The sequence below is a fragment of the Urtica dioica genome, chromosome 7 (assembly GCF_054948205.1).
Source record: "Urtica dioica subsp. dioica isolate 48M chromosome 7, U.dioica_male_clone48M_v1_H2, whole genome shotgun sequence".
In the NCBI taxonomy this organism is placed as follows: Eukaryota; Viridiplantae; Streptophyta; class Magnoliopsida; order Rosales; family Urticaceae; genus Urtica; species Urtica dioica.
In genome coordinates this window covers 46,688,393-46,714,327 of record NC_142762.1, presented here as the reverse complement: position 1 = coordinate 46,714,327, position 25,935 = coordinate 46,688,393, and the positions used below count along the sequence as shown (strand labels likewise).

General features: G+C 36.3%; 4 protein-coding genes and 1 pseudogene across 10 annotated transcripts; 1 reads left to right on the top strand and 4 right to left on the bottom strand.

Annotated features, from left to right (window-relative positions):
* Window positions 1-3,694: 3,694 nt before the first annotated feature.
* On the bottom strand, window positions 3,695-7,790 carry LOC149392263 (Pentatricopeptide repeat (PPR) superfamily protein). Its single transcript, XM_089620989.1, has 2 exons — window positions 4,747-7,790; window positions 3,695-4,564 (listed from the first exon to the last, which is right to left on the bottom strand). Exon 1 carries the CDS (start codon window positions 7,651-7,653, stop codon window positions 4,927-4,929), a length of 2,727 nt encoding a protein of 908 aa, XP_089477115.1. The 5' UTR covers window positions 7,654-7,790; the 3' UTR covers window positions 3,695-4,564; window positions 4,747-4,926.
* Window positions 7,791-10,521: 2,731 nt separating this feature from the next.
* Window positions 10,522-11,504, top strand: LOC149392262 (putative calcium-binding protein CML41 pseudogene; annotated as a pseudogene).
* A 138-nt stretch (window positions 11,505-11,642) lies between these two features.
* On the bottom strand, window positions 11,643-16,224 carry DA1. Of its 3 annotated transcripts, XM_089619192.1 has the most exons (13): window positions 15,978-16,224; window positions 15,554-15,807; window positions 14,986-15,137; window positions 14,657-14,747; window positions 14,315-14,543; window positions 14,085-14,208; window positions 13,914-13,997; window positions 13,566-13,685; window positions 13,244-13,456; window positions 13,093-13,155; window positions 12,900-13,018; window positions 12,301-12,359; window positions 11,643-12,206 (listed from the first exon to the last, which is right to left on the bottom strand). In XM_089619192.1, exons 3-13 carry the CDS (start codon window positions 15,094-15,096, stop codon window positions 11,881-11,883), a joined length of 1,539 nt encoding a protein of 512 aa, XP_089475318.1. In that variant the 5' UTR covers window positions 15,097-15,137; window positions 15,554-15,807; window positions 15,978-16,224; the 3' UTR covers window positions 11,643-11,880. The 3 variants fall into 3 exon arrangements, with proteins under 3 accessions (XP_089475318.1, XP_089475317.1, XP_089475319.1); XM_089619191.1 differs by having other exon boundaries at window positions 15,554-16,224; XM_089619193.1 differs by having other exon boundaries at window positions 14,085-14,205; window positions 15,554-16,223.
* A 1,830-nt stretch (window positions 16,225-18,054) lies between these two features.
* Window positions 18,055-20,676, bottom strand: 5PTASE11 (inositol polyphosphate 5-phosphatase 11). Of its 5 annotated transcripts, none has more exons than XM_089620591.1 (8): window positions 20,524-20,676; window positions 20,276-20,444; window positions 20,048-20,187; window positions 19,852-19,928; window positions 19,621-19,746; window positions 18,813-18,886; window positions 18,589-18,726; window positions 18,055-18,486 (listed from the first exon to the last, which is right to left on the bottom strand). In XM_089620591.1, the coding sequence occupies exons 1-8, from the start codon at window positions 20,568-20,570 to the stop codon at window positions 18,325-18,327; spliced, it is 933 nt and encodes a 310-aa protein (XP_089476717.1). In that variant the 5' UTR covers window positions 20,571-20,676; the 3' UTR covers window positions 18,055-18,324. The 5 variants fall into 5 exon arrangements, with proteins under 5 accessions (XP_089476717.1, XP_089476715.1, XP_089476716.1 ...); XM_089620589.1 differs by having other exon boundaries at window positions 18,057-18,486; window positions 18,589-18,711; window positions 18,813-19,000; XM_089620590.1 differs by having other exon boundaries at window positions 18,057-18,486; window positions 18,589-18,705; window positions 18,813-19,000.
* A 1,649-nt stretch (window positions 20,677-22,325) lies between these two features.
* On the bottom strand, window positions 22,326-25,054 carry LOC149392259 (putative pentatricopeptide repeat-containing protein At5g52630). The gene is made up of 2 exons (XM_089621228.1): window positions 24,861-25,054; window positions 22,326-24,751 (listed from the first exon to the last, which is right to left on the bottom strand). Exons 1-2 carry the CDS (start codon window positions 24,942-24,944, stop codon window positions 22,571-22,573), a joined length of 2,265 nt encoding a protein of 754 aa, XP_089477354.1. The 5' UTR covers window positions 24,945-25,054; the 3' UTR covers window positions 22,326-22,570.
* Window positions 25,055-25,935: the final 881 nt, after the last annotated feature.

Below are 25,935 nucleotides of genomic sequence, written 5' to 3'. Positions count from 1 at the left end.
TTTGTTATTTATTTATTGGTTGTTTTTTTTTATTATTGTTGGAGACGGATAAGACATGTTCCATTATTTTAATTTGTATTTTATTTTAGGTTTTGATCTAAAGCTAAAGAATATTATTTTTAATGGTCAAATATCTGTGTGATTTTTCTATCGGCCATATTGGATATTTGAAATATCTGTGTGGGGATTTTTTTTATCAAATTATTATGCAAATCCAACGAACAATGAACTATTTACCTCCTCACAAAAAACTATTGAACTATTGATCTGATTACACCTTCAAGCTCAGACACAGAATCCCTTAATGCAAAGCAACTCATAAAACCCCTATAAAAATTTCCAAACACCCTTGATTTTAATCCATGGATTCAATACCTAGACCCACTTCCGAACTCACTCGCTCAGTATTAGATGATCACAACATTACAATCTCTGGTTTAACCCTTTATAATTCTTTGAAAAATCAATCACTAAGATGAAGAACACGCAGAGAGAATATAATTGAGAGGTCTGATAAGTCTTAAAGTTATTGTTGCGATTCGTCAAATGAGGCAAACATCAATGGTTATTATCGTCATATATCATTATACGTAAAGCCCTCCCTCTCGGGCTTTGCGTTGTCGTTTGGTACCAAAGACGACACTGTGACGAATGACTACCGATCTGAGCTTGGGATTCATTTAAGAATCTATTGGGCGGCTTTGATGCCAACAAGCTTTATGTGTGCTCAACTGTTTAATGTCGTTCTCTTTGTTGAAAGAATGAACAATATTTGTGATCTAGATCAACTATGATTTAAGCTAATGGTGTATTTTGTACTAACATACAATTCTCATGTATCTATTGGTGTTTTCCTCTATTTATGATGGATTTTTTTGTAATTTAAAAAACAAACGTGGATGAAATGAAATAGACAATAAAATATAATATATATATATTTTTTTTTTGCTTAAATATAATATATTATTGTGATAATAGCCATTTCAATTTTCAAATGCCACCAATGACGTTGCTCTCATGAGGCTTCCATTTCAGGCACGTGGCAATCTTGTTAGCTGTACAGGAATGGTTTGGTACATAGCCGGAGCGGAATGGTACAATAGTGGGTCCCACTGCCATATATTTATAATTATTTATTTGTATTTAGGCTTATTATTTGAGATTTCCCAAATAACTTGGAATCAACGATTTCCGGCAAAAGTCGGCATCGCCGTTGATAATGTACGATAAATAAATATCCAGTTTCACATATATAATGTGCATAGAGCATATATATGCGCGACTTTCACATGCATTATTGAAAAACGAACTATATTTCATAAAACAAATAAATAAAAATTGGAAAACGTATTCCCTTGACTTAAGCAGGATATTTAGTAAGAAAATATACATACAAGTACAACCCGTTTGGCATGCTTTTGTTTTCATTTTCATTTTCATTATGGCGTAAACATATTATTCTGTTTATTTACTTCAGTCAGTAGAGATTCCGTACGTTTTAATTCAAAGTCTACGCGTTGCCTGTTGCAGAAAAGCCAAAAAGTAGTTGCTGGAAATTGACATGCAAGTACACGTAATTCACTCACTAATACAGATTAATAACAATTAAAATTGAGTAACGAAACCACCAAAATTTAGAAATTGGTTATATAGAAAGAAATTTATAAATTTGAAGTAAATAACTATTATGATGATGTGTTATTATTTGGACATTTTTGGTATTTTATTTATGCCCTTGGAGTTTGATGATTATTTATAATTATTAATGTCTTCTTTAATTTGTTTATAAAAATTGGTGACTATTTACTTAAAATTTATCAAAAATTGATTATATGGAAAAAAAAATTGAATTTTCATATTATTATATATTTCAAGAGCCCTAATAATAATACTTTATACGCTTTGAAAGATCACATGACAAGTCTTTTCCTAAATTTATTACTTAATTATTATCCCTTTAGAAAAAAAAGGATCAAAGATTTTTCCGAGAAAAAGACCTTCACGCAAATTAATTGTTGATTTCTTTTGATCCATGTCATAAATATGGGGTTTTTTTTTTTTTTTTTTATATTATGAAAATCCGTATTGAAATTTCAACAATTGGCATCATTAAGTTACTTAAAATTTCAAATTACAGATTATTAGATAACCGAGTTTCTACGTTGTGTTCGAGTTAGCTGAGGCATACCTTTCTCTTCTCCCTCTTCTTGAGTCAATTCAAGTTTGGAAGTTGCTAAAGCTGTAATGTTACGTTTATTTGGGTGAAATGGACATTTCATTTCAGCATTTGTAGTTTCTATCGCTCGCGAAACGGATTTTTCTTGCTTTTTAAACATTGGTTAGAGACATATATGACCACAAGGCTGAGAGCCTGAGACTAATTACCTCACGAACTTGAAGACGACTTCACATCTTTTATTTGGCACAAAAAAATAAAAAAGGAAATGGTCGGCTTCTTAATATTAATTTTTATTTGGAGAGATCGATATGGACTTGTCAATGATATTGGTGTCTGGTGTTGATCAGTTTAGCGAAACTCAGCTGTAATATTATTAACACGCTTTTTCCCTTCTCTCTTTTTCTCTTTTCTTTTTAACTTTTGACAACGTGTATGTGTACGTTGTTCGGATTGGACAAGTCTGAAGGTGACATCACACATATATTTTTTTTTTTTTTGAAACTAAAGGTATTACGGGCATCTAGCTAAATAGTGACTGAAACTAATCAATTTGTAAAATAATTAATGTTTATAAAAAAATTAGTTAGCTAAATTTTACAAAAATCAGCAACTATCGAGTTGACAATGAGAAATCGTTTATTGATAGTTATAAATTGTTTGTAAAAAAAATTTATCAAACATAACTTCAACGGTATGTTAAAGCTAAAAAAAAAGTTGGCTATTTTACAAATCAATTCAAGTGCCTATTTTTATAAATAAAAAAAATGCATGTCATAGTAAATGTCATGAATTCATGAAATGGTGTATTATCACCCAAAATCTTTCTTCAATGTAACATCCACCGGATGTCAAAGAGAAATTTTATTTTCTAGACCCAAAAGTTATGAAAATATCTCAATTAGATCTGTTAGTTAAAAAATATCCAAAATTGGACTTTTATACCAATTTTGGACGAAAATACCATTGAAATTCAAATAACTCATATTTTTATCTCATTTTCAAATCATCTTCATCACAATTCTCTCACTTGGAAAAATCCAATGAATCTCATCGGAACGTGTCGGAATCCATCGGATCCGGTCGGAAAAAATACCCAGTTTAAAAAAAAAAAAATTTGGACCCCGTCGGATCCCATCCCAGATTTTTTTTTTAAAAAAAAATTAATCCCCTCTCTTTGAAGATCATCGGATTGTGTCGGATCCCGTCGGATTCCATCGGATTCGGTCGGATTCGACCGAATCCGATGGGATCCGACACAAAATACCCAGATTAAAAAAAAAAAAAAATTAACCTATCTTCCATGATTCAAATCAACCCTAAATAACTAAAAACCACTCTAATCTTATATCCTATCAATCCTACACTATTCAAACCATGACAAAACCATTAAAACCATTAAGAAAGTGAGAGAAAGTGAGAATGAAAGAGATGAAGATGAGGTTTATTTTGAATTGAGGGTATTTTTGTCCAAAATTGGTACAAAAGTCCAATTTTGGATATTTTTTAATTAACGGGTCTAATTGAGATATTTCCATAACTTTTAGGTCTAGAAAATGAAATTTCTCATGTAAAAAACCCAAGCAGAGCAATCATATAAGAAGAAAAAAGATGCTAGCAAAAAAATATAAAAAGAAAAAAGACAGGAAGAGCAATCATATTTTATTACACTGAAAGCAAGAAAAAGAAGAGTAAACTATTGCCTCTCAAAACAAAATCTAGTTCAGAGTCCACTAGAGAAAAGATATTTACTCCATCAGACAACACAACTAGGACTCAAATCAAGTGTTATTTTTTTTTTGTTAGCTTTTCATTGGACGCTGCTAAAAGCAGGACTCGGGTATATTCTGTAACCTGGCAAAGAAACGCGTCAAAGAGCAATCATGTCTCTAATTGAAAGCAAGCTGTGATCACGGTTGGTCTCCAAGCTTTTGAAGTGAGCTTTACAAGCTGGCTTGCACATGTCAGAATCACAGTTTGACATTAACAAACTCATCCTCATCCCTAAAGACAGTCACTTTCAGAACAGACCATCACAATTCACAATCACAACGATCCTAGTTCAGAAACATAAATATGTATTCACACCCCGTTTTATATCTTACGAGAAAACAAAGCGTTTTGGTTAGCTTGTAGGGTTTGGTTACCATCTCCTGAACTCGGCTTGCCCTCCTTGATTATCTGACAATTTTTCGGATCGAAAACATAAGTTGGACAATGAAGGCAATCCTATATAGTTACATATTGCTCTCCTTCTCTTGCTTTGTTCAAGGCTTGCCTTTTAAACTACGAGCAACGAGACTTGCGCTCTATTTTCATATTCACGCCCTCGTAGTGGTGTCCATGGTAGCCGAGTCGGGACAGATCTTTCGGCACTGAGTCCCGCGGCTGCATAAAACAAATATACGCATTGCGGTTTAAACCGTAATTTATAATGGTCCACATATAAGTCATGAATCAAATATAATATAAACTACATATCGGATGAATTGCTATCTATGTCGAGAAGATTAGTATACAGTTTTTTTTTCCCTTCGAAATAAGCGAGTTCGTGAAGGTAAAATACTTACAAAGTGCTTACAAACATCGCATTTTGGACGAGGCTACCGGTTCGCAAGAATGCTAATTCAGAAATGAGAATCTGTATTCAAAACTCGTTATCTTACAAAAAACAGATAAAAAAAAATGTGTTTCGGCCTGGAAAATTTTGAGCCATTGTCCATTTGAAGACTCCAATGAATTTCATTCCCTTAAATGGGAATTGTTGCTTTTTCGCTATCAGGCCATGAGGTCTTTCGGGTATTCTTCTCCTTGACACGATATCGAACCATATTTGAGTGTAACCCGATCTTGATTGAGCAAGCGAAAAGCTTTGCCGATTCTTGCTCGTTATTACCTTGCTTACCGAGACCGTTGATCAAGGACGAGTAGGTACTAAAAGACGGAGAAATCCCATCCGCGACCATCTTTTCCTTCAGCTTTAAAGCTTCCAGAACGTTTCCGCCGCGGCAATATCCATCCATGAGAGTGTTGTAAGTGACGACGTTCGGAGCCAGACCTTTCCTGTGAAGCTTATCGTAAAGGCTCCGAGCTCTCTCTAGATTGCCCGACTTACACAACCCATTTATGAGAGCGTTGTACGTGGCTATGTTCGGGACGATGCCCAATTTCACCATTTCGTCGCGCAAAACGAAAGCCCCGTTCACGTCCCCGGAAGCGGCGGTCGCGTGAATCAGATCGCAGTAAGTATAATTATCGGGGGTAAAAGAACTCCGGTGCAACAGAGCCGATAGCAATCTACGTGCGTCGGCGACTTTTCCAGATTTGCAGAGTCCTAGGATGACTATATTATATGCTATTCCATCGGGAAGAGAAGCGTTCTTCGAGCTTTCGCCGAGAAAATCTACAATCTTCTCGATCTGCGTGTTTGTGATGCTAGCTTTACACGGTTGCAAGGAGGAAGAGCCGCGACCCCCGAAAATTGTATCGAAATCTACTAATTTCTGTATCATCAGACTTCCTTCATCGGTTTTACCGAACCTGAAGAGACTGCTGATAATCTTGGTATGGATGGTTATATTCGGCGAGAGACCTTTTCCGATCAACTCGAAATAAGCATCGAAAGCTTTATCCAACATCCCTTCGTTACACCAACCAAGGATTAGAGCTCCGTAAGTGATTGAGTTCGGCGACAATCCCCGAGTCTGCATTTCGGCTAAGAGATCGGCCACTATACTCGATTTCGCACATCTAAACGCTCCGGCGACGAGAGAATTATACATTTGTATGGACGGTGCTATTGATTCCTTTTCCATCGCAGCTTTTACTCTGAAAGCTTCTTCGAGATTCCCAACTTGGCAATACCCGTCGCAGAGGGTAGTGTAAGTAATTTCGTCCGGGCCACATTCGAGCTCCTTCATCGTCCCGAAAACGCTCTCCGCTTCGGCCATATTCCCCGTCCTACAAAGTCCTCCGATCATCGTGTTGAACAGAAACTTGCTCTTCGCGAAGCCTCTGGCCAAACCGTCTTTCCAAAGCCCCGTAGCGCCCTCGAAATCGCCGGACTTGAACAGCCCGTCGAGCAGAGTACTGTATCCGATCTCGTTGGGCTTGACGCCCCGTTTCGCCATCGATTCCCAGAGCCGCAACGCGCCGTCGAAGTCGCCCGCGTGGCACAAGCCCTTCAGGAGAGTGTTGTAAGTCACGGCCGTCGGAGCGATCCCTCGCCGGACCATCTCGTCGCAGAGCTCAAAAGCCTTTCTCGTCTCGCTCTTCCTGAAATACCCGTCCACCAGAGTGTTGTAGCTGTACGAGTCCGGACGGAGCTTCCACTCTTTTCGCATCTTCTTCAGCGTCTCCTCGGCTTCGCCGACTCGGCCGAGTTTGCAGAAACCGTTGATCAAGAAGTTGCAGACGAAAACGTTGAGCTTGAGCCCCGATTTCAACATCCCGTCCCGAACCCGAATCGCGTCGTCCATTCTGCCAGCTTGGCAATACCCGTCCAACAACGCGCCGTAAGCCCTCTCGTCCGCCGAAACCGACCCGTCTTCTTTCATCCTCTCGAAAACCTTCTCCGCCCCGTCCAAATCGCTCTTCTTGCAGTAACCCTTGATCAGAGACGAATAGCTTTGTACGCTCTTCGAAATTCCTTTCTCGGACATCAACTTCAACACCGCCTCCGCTCGATCCAAATCCCCGGCATTGACATGCCCGTCGATCAGGGAGTTGTAAATCACGGAGTTCGGCTTCACGCCCGATCGTTCCATCTTCTCGACGAACTCCGTGGCGGTTCTGACTCGACCTTCCTTGCAATAGGCCTTCACCATTATAGCACAAGTGAAGCAATCCGGGTCAATCCCGAGCCTAGTGACCTGATCATACACGGCGATAGCGGTGTGAAACTCGCCGCTTCTCACCAAATTACTCAGCAGCGAATTACAGGACCTCAAACTCGGAACCCCGCCAAGCTCTGGTATATTATCAAACACATGGAGTGCGTGCTTTGTCAGGCCATTCTCGGCGTAAACCTTCAAAATAATATCGAAAACAGTCGGGGAAAACGAAAACTCCTCGTAAACAGTAACAAGCTCGTTCCATATCGAAGCTCCGGAGTCGTTATTCTTGTGGAGAGTTACCAGGTCCTTCAAAAGAGCTCGGGTGTCGTCGAACATATGAGCCCTAGAGAGTATGTGAACCATCATGCAATAAGAGTTCAGGTTAGGCCTGAAATCTTTCTGCTTGGCGGCGAACCTGAAAAAGTCAAGGGAAGCGCTAGGGTTTAGCTTGAGCCTACGGAGGACGGTGTTGAGGAGGTCGTCGGAGATGTCGAAGGTGAGGTCTTTCAGGGCGTCGGATCGGCGGAGGACGAGGAGTCGGGTGATCCGGTCGGTGATTTCGGGTTGGGTCAGCTTGTACTCGTCTCGGGGCCTCCATTGGATGGCACGGGACACGTGGAGCGATCTGAAATGGCGTAGCATTTGATTTTGGAGGGGCTTGAATTCGTTGTGAACGAGGGCAGAAATCGGTCATCGTCTTCGTGGATTCGAGACCGTTGGCCATTGATTTCGAGTGAGAATTTGCATGATTAGTATATGGACTTGCGCGCTGGACTTGTGCTGAGGAAGGAGTGACAGCGAGTAGGAATGGCAAAACCCGTACCCGTTAACCCGTTTTTTCTAACGGGACGGTCTGTCGTTTTTTACGATTTTTATCGTATGTCGTTTTTCATTATTCTAGTTCGTGTCGTTTTTGCTTTTGTTTTTAGTTTTCTGTCGTTTTTTTACAATTTTTGTCGTATGTCGTTTGTCATTAGTTTTGTCGTTTAAATTTGCGATTGCTGTCGTTTTTTTGCTTATTGCCAAAAAAAAACCCGGTAGATGGGATTCGCACTCTAAAACAAGCCGCTTCAGATATGAAGTTCAAACCATTTAGACCACGCGTTCTTTTTGTAGCTGTGCAGTTTGATTACGTATATTTATTTGAACTAGTTTAAGACATAGCATAAACATTGGATAAAAATAAATTAAAATTGTATAAAACGAAAAATACGACGAACTAATTAAATCAAATTTAAATCTTCTACTCATTTTGTGGTCATTATAGTTTTTGGGTTCGAGATAATTAAAAACGAATATAAATATTTGATTAAAATAATACATACTACGTACTAAATTTATAAATATTATTACATTTTACAAGTTTAAAAATTGACAGTTATATGTATCTATATATGTATATAAATTTATGTGCGATTTTTTTTATCAATTAGTCGATTTTTCGTAAATAAGAGAATGCGAAAGAATAACAAAATAGCCATTTTTTCTTTGAAATAGAGCATGTTATTCCTTGCTTGTAATGAGAGGCTTGGACACAAATTTAAATTTTATTTTTCCTTTTTTGTTGGGTTTTTATACCTAGTTTATGCTCTTTCCCCTATTGTAAAACAATGCTATTAAAAACTTAAAATATCCTCACTTGACTTTTATAGTATTATTATACATTTATACTCTAAAAGAACGTAAAATAACTGCAACCGACAAGAATCATAGCTTGACACTCTAGCATTGTAGTACAAAAATAAGAGATTTGGGCATTCAAATCAAATGCAAATTAACAAAGTAGCATATCATATAACATTTTTTCAATCGTGTTGCTTTATGATTAGAGTTCAAACAATATTATTCTGTACGTCAATTATTTAAATGGGTGCTGTGAATTTATAGCTCAAAACAAACTACTATGTAACTAACGTTTGTAAACGTTTTGAAAAATAACCAAACCATCTAAACTAACAGATACTCTTAAATAAATCTCGCTATAATGAACCAAATAAAATAAGAAAAAATATTCAAATTAAGCAGTTAATGACACGTGCTAATAGATTCTGATTTCCTATAACTATTTTTAACAGATCGTGTTTTGAATTCAGCAAATCATTTTTATCTATTTTCTTCCGATTTTTTTCTTTCATCGATTCCAAGTTGAGTTCTTTGAAAAAATTGGAAATAATAGATAATTATTTGTTTTTGCAAGTATTTGCCGATTTAAAGTTTTAGTGTTTTGTGGATTTCTAGTGTTAGGATTACCCCCAAGTAGTATTTAAAGCTGTAGTAAACGATTATGATTATTATCACGGTTGTATGTGTTAAAAAAATGTGTTCTTGCTAGTATTTCCAAGTGGTAAGACGATTTCCATTCTGAAAATATTTGAAAATAATATGATTTAAAAATATTTGGAAATAATATGATTTAAATGGGTTTCTGCAAGTATTTCCAATTTAGGGGTGGTGCTGTTGCCAGTAAGTTTTCCTTTAAACATATGATTACTAGGACATTTCTTTAACTAGGACTAAATTAAGAGACATTTCCATTTTCTTATTTTTACCAAATTAGAACTAGTAAAAAAAAAAATTCTTTTTCTCGATGGGCTGAGCGGGAAAATACAAAGAAAGAGAAAAAATAAGAGATTTTATTGGGGAAGATTGTAGGTTGGTAATTAGTATGATGGTATAATAGGTAGAATTTTGTGTATCTTTCATTTGACTTTTTTTTTACCGGTCCTAGTTTGGTAAATTTTTGAAAAAAGTAGAAAAATGGCAATTGGCCTTAATTTAATCCTACTTTTGGCAATTTTCCTTACTATCTATATACTACAAAAATTTGTGCTGTTTAGCTAGGCCTCCTCTATACGAACTGCCAGATGGTAGACCCTGATTTATGGTATTAAGAATATACTAAAAAAAGATGTAAATTAGTATTCATAACTGTCTCTATTAAATTGATTCCAAGTCCCTTGAAAATCGCCAGAAAAAAATGAAGAGGTTTAACACACGTTCAGATTTTTATTTTTCTAAACTCAAAACAGGTTTTCTACAAATATTAAGCGCTGATTTTTAGGTCCTACAAATTCAAAATCTGGTAACTACCTATTACAAAATAGGAGCTTAACATGGCCCGATAATGTATCCGTACTCATTAATAATTGATGAAACAAATTATAAAAAAAATAGTAACCGCAAGTTATTATTAAAGACACGATTGAAATTTTTATTCAATGATTTAAGTGACAATTCATCAATTTGGCTATGTGTTTATAAGTTTTTAAACGTTGACTATATTGAAAACGTGTAATTTGAAATGGTAAGTTACAAAAAAAAGAAAATAAATAAATAAATAATTTTGTTTTGGTATCAAGTTTATCAATGACTTCAAAAAGTACTTGTTTATCCAAGAAGAAGGGGAAAAAAGAACTTAAAGAGTCTTGAACAATATTTTCGTCAGTTCAACCTAAGATAAAACAAAATCATAAGAAATGTGCTGTTGTCTAACACCTTGTCGGAACGAAGTAATAATTGGGCCTTGGCTTTGTGGGCCCAAATAACATAAATAAAGAAATGAACACTATCGATAAACCGCCATACAACGGTAATGACCTTCCCAGCACCTTCGTCCGTAGCAAATTGCCGTTATCTTCATGCAAATTGTATCTCTCTCTATATATACGCATAATCATATAGCTCTTTCAAAAACAACTCAACAAGCAAACATCAAGCTCTTACCTTTTAAAGAACCTAGACATGGCTGCCACAAAAATCTCTTCTCCTAGCTCGGATAAACCCCACAAATGGTTCTCGCCTAAAGCTTTTTTCAAATCCAAGAAGCCCAAACCGAAGCCTCAAACAGCCAGCCCTGCCTCTCCGGCGAAATCCCGGGCGAGGATCGTCGAGGAGTACAGGGCGGTCTTTTCTCACTTCGACGCAGACGGCGACGGAAAAATCTCCGGCGACGAGCTCCGATCGTACTTCGCGTCGGTCGGCGAAGCGGTCTCTTGGGAAGCGGATAGCGAGTCGCTGGACTTTGAGGGCTTCGTGAGCCTGATGGAGAGAAGCGACTGCGACGGCGACGGCGACGCCGAATTGAAGATGGCTTTCGAGATGTTCGAGGCCGATAAAGGCTCGGGCTTTATCACTCCCATCGGACTCCGAAACATGCTGAGTCGACTCGGTGACTCGACGCCCTCCAAGGACTGCGAGTCCATGATTAGGGCTTTCGACCTTGATGGCAATGGCGTTCTTGATTTCAATGAGTTTGTCCTCATGATGACTTCTTCCAATTGATTGGATTTACACTCACTCACTCACAGCACAGGCACACACAATTTCAAATTAATACTTATTCTTTTGTTATTTTTTTTACACTAGATAATATTTATTCTTTTGTTATTTTTTACACCAGATTATTGTCCTTGTGAGCTCATACCAATGTTAATAATTCTTTGTTTTGTTGTGTCACCACCAAAATTTTCTTTTGCGAGTAATAAAATAGTTACTGTATCGGATAATCTATATTGAATAATTTGAAGTAGTTGGACTTCATAAAAATGCGAATCTTTTGGCTGTTTTACTCAAAAACTCTTATCGTGTAAAATCATAGTTTGCAGTGCAAAATATTCATAGAATTCACACGCTGGCGCCAAATAAATCATATATTAACTTTTCAGGCAAAAAAAAAATGAAGTAAATAGAACAAAGGAAACTAAAAGCAGAGGCAAAAGATACAAGCACTCGTGAAAAATGATGTTAAGCCAAACAAAAATATGACTCGTGCTAAAATAAAAAAAATAAAAAAAATTATATTAAGAAAAAGAAACAAGCTCTCTAAAAATCTGTATAAAAAAATAGAAAAAGAATGAGATATGTACGGTATCAAAAAGGAAATGTTCCTGTGATTCGGATATGTTCAAGAGTCCTATGAAGGCCATATTTGTGCACGGCTCGCTGGCCCGCTCTAAACCCGTCGCCGTACACCGGAGATATATCTGACTCTATCTGATGCTTGAAAAACTCGCCGAGCTTCCTCTCAAACGGAGATCTCGTTCCCTTTTTCGACGACGACGATGATGATGATGATGTGGACGAGGTCGAGGCTCCACTGGTGGGCCCCGGTCCAGACGTGAGCTCGGCGTCCAGCCACATGTGAGCCACCACCTGGCAGATTCCTTCCTCCACATCCTGACTCAGAGTCCGATAACCTTCTTAAACAAAAGAAAAATGCACTTTTCTTTGTTAAACATATGCTTAAACATTGTCAGTTCGTATAAGTATACGGAGAGAATGTAATGTCACCTTTGAGGCGAAGCCAAGCGTGCATCATTTCGTGTGCCAAGATTGACCCCGTCAATAGCCTGAAATTTCAATTCCTGGATATGAATTCGAGTTTTTGCATGAAAAGTCCTTGAACAATCATGCGAGTAACGTGTTGGTCCTCTAATTATTAATTTTGTAGCATTCAAGTACTTTTCATAAAAGTGTTAAACTTTTAATGAAATTTATCACCTAAGAAACTTATAACAACGAATGTGTCGACTTATGTAGCTTTTTAATGTCAAAAAAGAAATTAATTAATTACATTTCTAACTCTAAAAATACTAAGCCTATGCTAAACAACTTTACATCATTATAGTAATAATGTGTTTTAATGATTAAAAAAAAAATTATGCACAGGTTATTTAAGTTTGTAACTGTTTTATCTTGTTTAGGACCTTTAGGTGTTTAATTTCATAACAAAAAAAAAACGACATTAATATTTTTTTTTTTATAAAAATGACTAAATGCTACAAAATCAATAGTTTAAGAACCATTGTGATAAAAATTTAGTTTAGGGAATATTTAAGCTAAAAAAACCTAAATGCATTTGTGATTAAGTTTTGATGCCAGAGATATACCTTGGTAAACCGTATAAGATCAGGATTGCAGTCACTTCACAGCGCCGGGTCAACTTGTAGGGTTCGGTTACCATCTGCTGAGCTCGGTTTCCCACTCCAAACTTTGGCCTCCTTGATATCTGATATATAATTTATTGAATCAAAACCTCGAGTTTCTCGCGAATTCAGATAACAGGATTTCAAGAACTCTTACCGTGCTTATAGTTTGTTCTTCCGAAAGGCAGAGACCTCTAGTCTCAGGCATGTGATAATGGCCCTGAAATCAGGCCCACAAAGCATGAGAACTATAATCCTAACAATGTAATCATATATTTCAAAACGTTCGGGAAAACTGGTATATTTACATATCGCTCTCCTTCTCGTGCTTCGTTTAAGGCTTGCCTTTCAACCAAGAGCAATGGGACTCGCTGCTCCAGTTTCATATTCAAACCCTCGTAAAAAGCTTGAATGTCGAGGTAAAGCGGTTGGCACATAGTGGTGTCCATGATAGCCGAGTCGAGGCACTCGAGGCAGAGCTTTCGACTGTCGTTGAGCGTGATGTATCGTGAGTCCCGCGGCTGCACAAAACGAATATACACATTGCGGTTTAATCCCTGGTTTTTTTGTTATTTTTATGGCCATTAATCAACTAATTATACAGAGAGGGGTTAAGAGATGAGATATTACCTCCATTCTCTCGCAGCTACAGCAACGAGGAGTGTTGTCGTGCTCGTGAGAAGGGCAGTATTTCTGGATCCAAAATGGATGTGCCCTATATTCAATAAGACCAGCAGGGTTTGTTGGAATCTGTCAAGAATTTATATTCCAAAAGGAAACCAACACCAAAATGAGTCATACATTTTAAAATATATAAATCAAATATAATATAAGCTGGATATCTGATGACTGGCTATCTTTGTCAAGAAGAAAAGTATACAACTTTCTTTCGAAATAAGCAATCCCATTAATAAAAGTATAATTTGTATTTTTTTTTTTAAATAAATAAGCAAGTATAGGTGACGGTAAAATACTTACAAAGTGCTTACAAACATCGCATTTTGGATGGTAGTTCTCCTTGTAGCAGGTTTTATGGTAAGGGTAGTTCCCGGACGTAGAAAACTGCAAGAGAAATTATAATATTAACGCATTAATCAATCAAATCCCATAAAGAAAGTTAAGTAGAAGAAAGTCAAAGTAATTTAGCACCTCGTAATCGGTGATGGGTAGATTGCAAGCCCGGCAGCGGAAACATTCCGGATGCCAGAAAGCACTCACGCAGTTCAGATATCTTCCGTAACCGATCTCCATTTGGCAACCCGCACAAATCCTACTAACAAAAAAAAACAGAATCCGAGGAAACTATCTGTAATGCCCGATAGAGCTATTTCTTATGACTTTTTTTTTTATTGAGGCCCGTCTGAGTAAAAATTCCGTACCTGTACCCCATTGGATAGTAGCCCGGGACAGGTTGATACGTATTCACACTTCCGTTTCCCATTCCATTTCCGTTTCCGTTTCCATATACACTTATATTTACATTTCCATTTCCATTTCCATTCCCAAACCCATTCCTATTGCCATTCCCATACGTGGGAGGTTCTACGTTGAGACTTTCTTGCAATGCTCTAGCAAGTTGCTCGTCTTCTTGTAGTTGAGATTCGTTATCTATCCAACACACGGAAACATAATTTCTAAAATCAGGTTCGTAGAGCAAACAATTGTTCTAGCAACTGCAAAAAGGGCGTTATTATAAATAAATAAATAAATTGGTTGCTCACCAATCAATCTCGTCCCTCTCCGACTTTCTTCTGTTAGAGACAGTGCAATGGCGTGGTCGATATCTTCAATCTCATTTGCCGCCCACGGATCCTGAATTTAAGTTCCAATTTCCAAATGGTGATTTGTCAGGCATTCACATTCACCCATATATATTTCGATTTTACAGTAGCTACAGATCAGTCATGAATACTGAGAGCCCACAAGAAGAGAAAAAAAAAAGGGGCTGAACTAGATTCCAAACGAAGAAGAAGCCCCATAATCGTACCCGATCAATGGCATAAAAATACGTTTCTTAAAGCAAAATATGAACTAAAGTTTGTATAATTACCCCGGTAATAGAAGGGTCATAAGAACCGGAATCATTTACAGATGTCTCGCGGAAATTTCCATCGGAGAGTTTGTGGCTAGAGCCTTTAAAAAACTTGCTAAACCAACCCATGATGCGCAGTGCTATCTGATAATCATCAATAGAGCTTTTAACTGCAAGCAAATCATAAGAAGAGTTCAGCTTTAGCAGGAAAATAAGCAAGCAATGTTAGTTGGTAAAGGATGAGAGATTGAGGTAAAAAAAAAAAAAAAAGCAAGTTCATTTCAGCTCCAAAACAAGAGAACAGAAAATCAAACATGGATAGAAAGTTTAATTCACCAGCCATTTTATCTTCACATAAACGGTCCAAACCAGAACATAGAAACTGAACAATTAGAGCTTCTTATATACAGAAAAAAGTGATGAATAAATAAACAAACATAAATGTAAAGAGATTCTCTCTTCTCTCTTTTTTTTTTTTTTTACACCTCAACATTACCATTGTTAACTACACAAAACTAACTTTTTAATCTGGGTTTAAAGGGGAAAAAAAGGTAAAGAGAATAAAAATAGTGGAAGAATGACTCACCATAAACAAATCAGCAGACGAAGAACGGTGAGAAGATCAGAGAAGATGATCTCAGCTCGCTCAAAAGCGACATTCTCTTTTTACAGTTTCATCACGAATGAGAGAAAAATTGAAATTGAATAAAGAGAGATTATTCTTTCCTGACTTTATTCTGGGTGAAGGTAAAGAAATTGATAATCAATTCAGAAAGAAAAACAAAGACGCCCTTTTATTTTCTTTCGATTCAAAGCAGAATCTGCCAGGCCACAAAAGAACTGTAAAAAGATTTAAAAAAAAAAAAATTGGCAACACGGAAAAATTCGAGATCATTCACGTGCAACGAATATAACAACGGAAATTAAAAAAAAAATTAAGCGAGAAGCAGAAAATGAATGTAATCAAACTAATTGGACGAGAGAAGGGAAGGAAAAAAGAGTTCCTCAACTGTACGCCGTTCAAAAGTCAAATTCGGAGAAAAATTGAAGAGTTATAGCGGGGTTTTTGTCTTAGCCCAAAAGGAATTGACGAGTTCCTTCGAATTCGAAACCCGGCTGTAAACAAAAAAAATAAAAAATAAAAACAATTTATAAATATAAATGTATTTTTGTTATTCGTAGTGCTGTGTTTGCATGCTAATTTTTGCTGGGACCTTTGAAACTTCCTCAACGACAAGACCCCAGCAAAAAGCAACGCAAAGAAGCGAAAAAGAAAGTATAAAGGGCAAAACGGAAAGCGTATTTAGATAGAGTAGAGACCAAAACACGACAACGACAATTGTAATTAATTAATTTAGTCCCTTCTATAATAATATTATTAATTAAATGTTTTTTTTAATCATGACCAATATCCTATGGATAATAAAATAAAGAATTCTAAAATAAATTAGTATAATTGGTGAACGCGGTTCTGTACCTAATGGAAGGGAGACAAATGTGTAGATTTAGAGGAGGAAGAATTTCGTCAACTCTCTTTAGTCTCTCAACAGGTAACAATTGTCCCTTGAATTAATAAATTATTTTATTTCTAATTCAACGTGAATAAATTTTAAGTGTTTGTAAATCGTAATTACATCTAGAAACTGCATAAATCACACCAATATGGTGAAAGTTTTGGTTATCCACCTTTATCCACTTGGTAATTTGTTTATAAGACATATACTTTGTCGAATTAAAAATTACAATCTAAAGACGTAATCACGTGCTGTTGTGCTATACTATATTTTTTTTTTTAACAAATAAAAGATAAAAATCTTTAGCTCCAAAAAGTGACGAGTTTTTAGGGAGGTGAAATGCAATATTATTAAAAATTCTGGAGAGTTAGTTTAGTAAAAAAAATTAATGAAAAAATGTCAAAAATGCAATAGTTTGCCTGCTAAAATTTAGACGATGACATAAACTATAAATCTAGGAGAACGGTTCTTACGTTTGAAAATTGATTAGGCGTTTTTTTTTTTTAAATGAATAGAGATTTCAGTATGAGACGAGTTGTTATAAGAGCGATAATTTATGGAAATTTTGGGAAATTCACCCTTATAAAAAAAATGAAAAAGCACTTCGCCGCCCTTTTAAGAATTTTTTTTGATGGGGAAAAAAAAAAGATGTACCAAAAAGGAAAAAAAATATATAAATATAAAGGTTTAGAGAATCTATAAAAGGGAAAGAACTCTTGATGCAAATAAAAAAAATGGAAATAACCGTTGATAAAGATTCCAACTCACAAAATGGGATGACAATAAAAGTTGCAATGACTTTAACTATGAAAAAAAGAAAGTAAAATTGATTAATAAATAGATAGCAAAATAAATACAAATAATGTTTTTAATGGAAAATAAAAATATGTTCTTTATTTTAATAAAATCAAGTTATGCTTTCCGTTAGACTACAAAAACACATTTAAGGTGGAGTGGGTGACACATGATGTCTACTTAGCACGACGTGATATGTTTCAATTTGTGACGAATTCCTTGTCTCGATTTTATTCTGTCACAATTAAACGACACAAATATGACAAAATGGATTTGTTTTTATTTTTATAATCATGAATGACGGAGCTAATTTAATAATAATTAAAACTGCATTATTTGTTGTCTCATAATCAGATAAACACGGAGTTTGCATTCATTAGAAAAAGAACGTATCGGAAAGAGTTGGATGAGATGATTATGATAGTTATTATATAATTCATTCTTCACGGAAAATTTGGTTTAGTTAATTAATATAAACATTAAAAAAATCAAATCCTTAACCGCCTTTGTAATTCGTTACTTAAATCCAAATTTCTACGCACGTCTGCTTAATTAATTTTTAAGAAGCCTTTTTATGAGAAATAAATTCTTCTTATCTTCATTAAGAATAAGAAAGAAAATGAAATGATGTGTACCGTCCGTGTGTGGGAACTTTAATGGTCAACAAGGATGGCCTCACAAATCACATGCAAAAAATAAAAAACAACTAATAAATTCAGAAAACTTAAGTTTCTATTCCGAATACAAATTCAAATAACTCGGTTTATCCGTGTTCACACTTAAAGAATATGATCGCCTAGTCAAACCTCCCACAAACAACTCGTCTTTCTTTGCTCGAAGAAGAAGGAATTAGAAAATATAAAGTCAAAGAAGTCGTTTTCACAAGTAATTCCTATTTTTATTGAAAACGTATGTTATATTGACACGTTTAGTTGTCCATTTTGTCATATTGTCGTACGGTAGTACAAATTGTTCCACAAGTCTGCATTATATATTTATGGTAATAAATTTATAGCAGTACATTGGCAGCGATCAAGATCAACGTATATTATGAGGGTTTGGTGTAGGTTAAGCAAAGGTGTGCCTTCACAGGTTTGTGATCCGAACTGTTAATATGGTCAAGCGATTCATAAGAATGAAGTGTTACGTCAATATGATCAACGTCCTGAATCTTGAATAATATACGATCCGTCCACGATGGCACTCTCACCTGTAAAAGTGCGTACGTAAGTAGATTATTAAACATATCATGTGAATATGATGATATATTAAATGCATATATGTGCATGCATAATATAATATATTAATATACCTTGTAGCTTGTATCATAGTTACTTGTTCCAACGTTATACTTATAGGTGGGTTTGAACGTTAATATGCCCTCACAATATCCATCAAATATCTCTCCTCTCTCCGCCTCTTGAATTAGCTGATCCTTAGATGTCAAAAGCTGCGCATTATTATTAATTTAATTTTATGCAGATTAAAAAATGTATCTAATAAATATGTATTTGTTTCATGTAAATACACTTTTACCCTGAGAAGGCCTTTGCGGATAAGATTCCTGGCTGGGTGTGAATCAATGCCTTGAACTCTGTAATTGAGATCCCCTAACCATACAGTGATTTGAGTTGGTTTGGAATAAGGATTCCATGTTTTAGAGAATAGTGAATGTGATATGTGTCTGCACTGTGAATTCCTCTCTTCCACTTTATGAGCATGAGCTGTTTCATAAAACGACGATCTTAAACAATCCATTGTAAAAACGACATGTCGTTTCGCTCCTGAGGAGCGCCCTAATGTCATTTCATGCCTTTTAGAGGGAACCAATTATTTGTAGGGAAAAAAAAAGTAGGAATAATCTGAACGGACTTGCCCTTCTTTTTTTAGAGTTGATTTTTTTTTTTTTATAGAAAAATGTTATTAATTGTTGCTATATTTTTCTCACAATAGTGTTTCATATTTATATATAATTTTAAACTAAATAGACATTTATTTGATAATAAACATGGTAATAGAAGTTTATTGCGACAATCGCATCCAAATTTTATTTTTATACTTCATTATATACTAAATCAGTTCCTAAATTCAGTTTTAACTTATATATAATTATCGAGTATTAAAGAAACAAAACAATAACCTATCATTACCGAAAAAAACGGGGCAAGTAATACCAACAAAAAAATACCATCTTTCGACTTAAAGAATTGGTAAGATGGTTGAGTTATCATGTGAGTTATCATGCATAATTCGACAAAACTTTTTGTTAATTATTGTCGAGTCACTTTTACTTAAAATATGACGACACTCTCTCGTCTCTACTAGCAATAAATAATGGGCTCACCGGAGAGATGACACGAGACAAACATGAAGTTGATGCCTTTGCAGTTGATTCGAATCGCCACCGCGCCTTTCTTTCTCCCGATAACTCCTCCAAATCCTCTCACCGAATGTTTATCCACCTTTAACCCTGCTCCAATTAAACTCAAATCACACAATAATAATTCCAAACTAGGTATGTGATACCACTGTTAAATCATCATATATGCATACATATATATACGTGAAAGCTCACCGTTGAAGGACTTGTCGGAATTCTTTTCTCCGAAGACGTACAGCTGAAGAGATTGCATAACTGCTTCACCTAACAGACTTAATTGTTTGTTTCATTAACATAATTAATTTAGCCGTACCCGTGCATACAGATTACAAAAAATATACTGTAAACAGGAACATATATATATATATATATATATATATATAATACGTACGTGTAAGATTCGGCAAGGGCAGTTTGAAGAAGCTGAGAAACGTTTTGGCGAGGCACTTCTTGAAGACCAACGACCACAATATCATATAGTTGATTGTGGTTTTTGTTCCCAATTAGCTCTCCCAATTCTTCTTTAGACACCTTTTTTCAATATTTATAAAAACCCGGGAAATTAAAGATATATACCACCAATTTCAGCATGATGAATTTGCGAATAAATAGATATTACCTTGCCGTTCATATTCCATGTAACCACGCAAATGCAAATTTCCGAATCCGCCGATAATAACTCGCAGTTAATATTTTCTGTTCTTACTCTCTTAATTCCGCTATGATAATGATGATCTTTGGACAAGTACTTTTTTCTTCTCTTACACTTGGATTTTCCAGAGAAAAATCTAGGAAGTAATAATATTACCATTGCGAAATATAAATCAAGTATTTAATTTTTCATAATGCAAAAGAAGTAATACATACCCTTTGTTAGTAATAGGATGACCAATTGATGAGCAGCGATTTCCCATTAATTTGTTTTCTTATATCTTCATTCATTGAATCATAAATGAATCCTATTATACGTCTTTCTTTGTTGTACATTAACGTATAAACATGAGTTCCAAAATGTTTTGGCTGGGCTCAAATAATGTTTCAGAAATATTTAGCCTTTGACTTGGTTAAATACAACATGATATTAATGACACTTGTCTTCTGGCGGTGAATTTACGAAGCAAAAGTCAAAGTTCCATCTATGATCGCTGGTATTTATTTCTTATCTGCCAATTTTGGATTTGTTTGATTTTCTTTTGTTTCTCGAGTTAGGTTGGGCGTCTTTGACAAATTTGCAAACTAGATAAAGTCAAAGATGATATTCTCTCTTTCACTCTCTTTTAGTTTTCCTTGGGATAAATTGCACGTTTGTCCCCCCTAAATTATGGTAGTTGTATCACATTATCCCCTGTTTTAAAAGATTTTCCAGATCAGTCATTGTAAGTTTTGTTAAAAAAAAATATACTAAAAGTCATATCAATTACGGAGTTATAACTGATAGTTCAACATCGAGTTTGAATTTATGATCTATTTTGGAATGTTTGTCCATTAAAATACTTTAGTTGCTATAATTAATAAAATTATTTTAGTACATATTGTTAATTAAAAAAACTACTTAAAATGGGCAGTTTAGTTTTTCTTAAATAGTATTTTTTTTATATTGAGAAGCAAAGTGATACGAATCAAGAAGCAAATATCTTGGGTGGCAAAATCTCCTCCTCATGAAAAGACCCTGCGAGGCGCTAAGGTTCTATCCCTAGTAAATGCATAATTGACGTTTGAAATTAAAGGAAAAATATCAATAGTATCCCCTGTGTTTAATCGAAATACACGATTTATACATTCAATTTCCAAAAATATCAGACATATTCATTCAATTTAATATAATTGACATATATCTCTCTTACAAATATGTTATATTACAAATATCACACTTTTCGTTTATTTTTTACAAAAAAAATGAACTCTCCAAAATACCCTTAATGAAATAATTTTTTATTTTCTATCATATATAAAAAAAAAATTAAAAAATTTCTTTATAAAAAGTAAGGATTTTTTTTATAAAGAGAGATTTTGATTTTTTTAATAAAATAGTAAATAAATATTTATTCTATTAAGGGTATTTTGGGGCGTTCAAATTATTTTTTTGTAAAAAATAAACGAAAATAATGATATTTGTAGTATAACATTTTTTATGGGAGGTATATGTCATTTATATTAAACTGAATGGATATGTCTGATATTTCTAGAAATCGAAGGGATATATCTCGCATTTCGATTAAAACATGAGGGATACATTTGATATTTTCCCAAAATAATATCTTGTGATTAAATGTTTAATGTAATTGATGATATGATGTATGACAATTTCTTCGTTTTCTTTCTAGTCATATTTTCAGATGATTTGTTGAAAACTAAAAAAAATATCGACCATCTATAAACATTGATACCAAACAGAAAAATTAAAAAATAAAAACTAAAAAACCTATCCGACTATGAAATTTTGAGGAAAAAATAATGGAAATGAGAGAGTCACATACGTGGCATATGAGAAAAACAAAACCTTCCACGTGCGTGAAGTAGCTTGGAATTTCATTATAGAGAAGATTTTAGAGTAGAGAGCGAATTGAAGAAGAGAATCAAGAAAGGTTGTTGGAACATTTGTCATTGCCTGTAATTATAATGTCATCTTAGACTATTGGATTGACAGAGTCACTGCACCATGACTACAGTAAAATAGAGAGGTATCAGTATTATTAATAACCTCTTAACGGAAAATTAAACTTCCATTTTAGCTATACATTTTCCCTCAAAAATACAATGGATTCTCGTTTATTTCCCCTTACATTTTACAGCTTCGAAACATACCCTTATTTGAACTACGGAAATTGAGTGGTAGATGGCAAATACACACAACGGTATTATCAAAATGCTAAAAAAAATAATAATAAAAAAATTAAATAAACCTTTAAGAAAATCATAGAAGAAGGCTGCCAAAATCTCCACACGAGCATTTCCCATCGACAAATTTATGAAGACGCCTACTATCTCGCACACTCAATTCCCTCTTCGTCACCGCCGAAACCGCCTTTATAAATCCGTGGCAATCTTTGCACATTACGTAGTTCTTCTTCACTCTTATCGGCGCGTAACTCGGCGCATTCAACAACCCGAACGCAATCGCTACCTTCTCGCTGTGATGACCCGTCTTTTCTACTTCTTCTTCTCCTTCTTCGGTCGCCTGTGAACCTTCGATCTTTCGATATCCGAGCCCTCTCGCTTTCTCTTCCAAACTCTCCAAATAGCCGAGCAGGTCATCGCCCGGATGGTGATTCTCGTCCCCGGCTTTGAACGAGTACACCTTGTCTTTGATGCTTATCCAACTCCAATCCTTGAGCTCCGCGATCCCTTCCTCTCTCATCACTCTTCTCACTCTCGAAACGTCTTGCCATCTCTGCGTTGAGAGGTACATGTTCAAGAGAAGCACGTACGGCTCGGCCTCCTTCGGTCTCAGCTTCAGAAGCTGCTCGGCCGCGTAGAATCCCAGCTCGGGTCTCCCGTGGCTCCGACAACCCGCCACCAGGCTCGACCATATGAACTTGCTCGGCTCGAGATCCATGGTTTTGACGACGTCGAAGGCTTCTTCGACCCGCCCCAGCCTGAGGAACATGTCGACAAGGCAAGCGTAGTGGTCCATCACCGGCTTGATTCGGTACTCTCTCTGCATCGTCTCGAAGTAGGTCAAAGCCTCGTTGACCAGCCCGGCGTGGCTGCAAGCCGATAGAACCCCGACGAAGGTCACGTGGTTCGGTCTGAACCCCGAGAATCTCATGTCGTCGAAGAGCCGGAGCGCTTCCCGGCTCTTCCCGTGCTGTGCGAAGCTCGTGATCATCGCGGTCCACGATATCAGGGTTCTGACGGACATCTCGACGAAGACTTTGCTCGCCTTTTCGAGGCTCCCACACTTGTTGTACATGTTGATGAGCGTGGTTCCGACGACGACTTCCGAGAGAAACCCGCTCTTGATCGTCTGTGCGTGGACTTGCTCGCCTTGTTCCAGCGCGGCCAATCCGGCGCAGACCGTGAAGAGGCTCGAGAAGGTGTAGAGGTCGGGCTTCATCCCGGTTCGGTTCAGCTTCGAGAAGATCCGGAGCGCCTCGTTCCCGCTCCGGTGCTTCGCGAGATCGTCCGGCTCTCGCTCCATCATCTGGGAGTGGCCCGCGATCATCGCGTTCCACGTCACCAGGCTGTTGACTTTAATCTCGTCGAAGAGCCTCTTTGCGTCTGGAATGTTCCCGGTTCTGAGGTACAGGTACATGATCGAGTTTTTCACTCGGAGATTCGAGTTCAGTCCGAGCTTGAAGGTCAAAGAGTGAACCTGGGTCCCGACGCGCGAGGAGCGCGTGACGCAGCACAAGCTCAGAACGCTGGTGAGAGTGAAGACGTTGGGCACGATTCCCTCGGAGAGCATTTCGACGAAGAACGATAACCCCATCGAAGCGTCGCCGTTGCTTCCACAGGCCGACATTGCCGCGGTCCAAGATATCACATTCCTTTCCTTGATCTCCTCGAACACCTTCACGCACGAACCGAGATGCCCGAATTTCGAGTAGAGGCTGCAGAGCGAGTTTCCGATGCTCGTGTCGGAGCCGAATCTGCACTTCACGATGTATCCGTGGATTTGCTCGGTCGTTTTGATCGATTGCAACGAAGAACAGGCGTTCAAGGCGATCCCGATAGTGAAGTTCGTCGGATAAACCCCGTCGAGCAACATCTCCTGGAAAGCTTGGAGCGCAAGTTCCGGCCGGGAGTTTTGAACATAACCCGTCATCAATGTCGTCCACGCTACGAAGCTTCTGCTGGGCATATCGTCGAGCACTTTGCGTGCACTTTCCATGGCCCCACATTTAACGTAAACGTTCACCAGAGTAGTCGAGACAAAGGAATCTTTGAAGAACCCGAATTTCACAATCTGTGCGTGAACAATTTCCGCCTCAGAAGCCGACTGCTTTGCGATACATTGCTGCAAGAGACCCGTGTAATAGCACGAATCACTCGAAGCATCGTCTCTCATGGAAGAAAGCGCTTCTCTAAAGTCCATAGAAGCCGACTCAAAAGCTCCGTCCCTACGGTGTTTCGGATACGACACATGTGGGCTCTGAAACGACGCATATAAGAGTAAAAAAAAATATTTACATGGTAGAACGCAAAATTGAAAGGACTCACTCGACAAGCTTTTTCGACAGAGAGAGGGAAAAAATGAGAACCTTTTTGAGAGATGGGTGTTTTTTTCTTAAGTCCGTGTCGAGCTTGAGAGTGCCGTTGACGGCATCGGAGGGCAACGAAGCCATGGACGATGAAAAAGCCGTTGAAGAGACCGTTGGGGTTTCTTCGATTAGCTAATGAGGAGAAACTAAAGCTGAGCATGCGTTCATTTTATCCGATTTCTATCGTCTGTTTTGTGGAGGTAAACCAACCAACCGCTTTTGTGTATTCTTTTCGTATAAATTAATAATAATTCCACGTAAGATTTATCTGTGTATTGTCAGCCACAGGATAAGACACGTAAGAAGACGTTTATAGGGAAGAAAAAAAAAGTAACGACAGAAATTACTACCTATTTCTAGCAGGGGTAATAAAATACTGAATGTTTGTCTAAATTAAATTTAGTGAAATAACTCAAAAGTGCAGTAATTTGATTTAAAAAAAAAATTTGAAACCAATATTGATTTTTTTGAAAGTGATAAATTACTTATAATAATCGTCAAAAATTTTAATCTTAGTTGTCAAAAAAAATTTGAAAATGTAAATTTGACTACTTTGCTGAAAAGTTATAACTTTTGCTATTTTGCTAATTAATAAGTTTCAAATTACTATTTTATACAATTTTTCCATTATAATATACTCGCTACAACTAATTTCTTAGATTTAAAACTTAAATCAATACGATCGAAATGTAAAATCAAATCAAACCAAACCAAATTAGAAATATTCGGATTGATTTAGGTTCATTTTTTCGGATTATTTTACTTGACACATGACTTCATAACTCGAATGAAATCATGTGTTTATATTTATCTAACACTCGATATTAACTAAAATCAAAATTTTCCTTATCTTTAGAAATTTTACATATTAAAATTAAGTTATCAATAATTTTAATAACCAAATCTTCATGTATTCGCAATTAACAAATATAATAAGAGTATTTTTTAATTTTATCGTAATATTATTAATAAAATGATATTTTTTTAACAATAGTGCATATAAAATATTTGTAAGTTTAAAAAACAATTAAAGAATTAACGTCATCGGGTTGGTTTGGCTTAACTCAATCTCACG

What these genes read in the sequence shown, in the direction of transcription:
- LOC149392263 (XM_089620989.1), bottom strand. Translation starts at nt 7,653, where the DNA reads ATGCTACGCCATTTCAGATCGCTCCACGTGTCCCGTGCCATCCAATGG.
- DA1 (XM_089619191.1), bottom strand. Translation starts at nt 15,096, where the DNA reads ATGGGTTGGTTTAGCAAGTTTTTTAAAGGCTCTAGCCACAAACTCTCC. An exon ending in TACCCATCACCGATTACGAG is followed by an intron (nt 13,998 to 14,084) that starts GTGCTAAATTAC and finishes TTTCTCTTGCAG; the next exon opens with TTTTCTACGTCCGGGAACTA. An exon ending in CGCTTGGCTTCGCCTCAAAG is followed by an intron (nt 12,207 to 12,300) that starts GTGACATTACAT and finishes TTGTTTAAGAAG; the next exon opens with GTTATCGGACTCTGAGTCAG.
- 5PTASE11 (XM_089620588.1), bottom strand. Translation starts at nt 20,570, where the DNA reads ATGGGAAATCGCTGCTCATCAATTGGTCATCCTATTACTAACAAAGG. An exon ending in TTCCGACAAGTCCTTCAACG is followed by an intron (nt 19,747 to 19,851) that starts GTGAGCTTTCAC and finishes TAATTGGAGCAG; the next exon opens with GGTTAAAGGTGGATAAACAT. An exon ending in TCCGCAAAGGCCTTCTCAGG is followed by an intron (nt 18,727 to 18,812) that starts GTAAAAGTGTAT and finishes AATAATGCGCAG; the next exon opens with CTTTTGACATCTAAGGATCA.
- LOC149392259 (XM_089621228.1), bottom strand. Translation starts at nt 24,944, where the DNA reads ATGGCTTCGTTGCCCTCCGATGCCGTCAACGGCACTCTCAAGCTCGAC. An exon ending in AACACCCATCTCTCAAAAAG is followed by an intron (nt 24,752 to 24,860) that starts GTTCTCATTTTT and finishes GCGTCGTTTCAG; the next exon opens with AGCCCACATGTGTCGTATCC.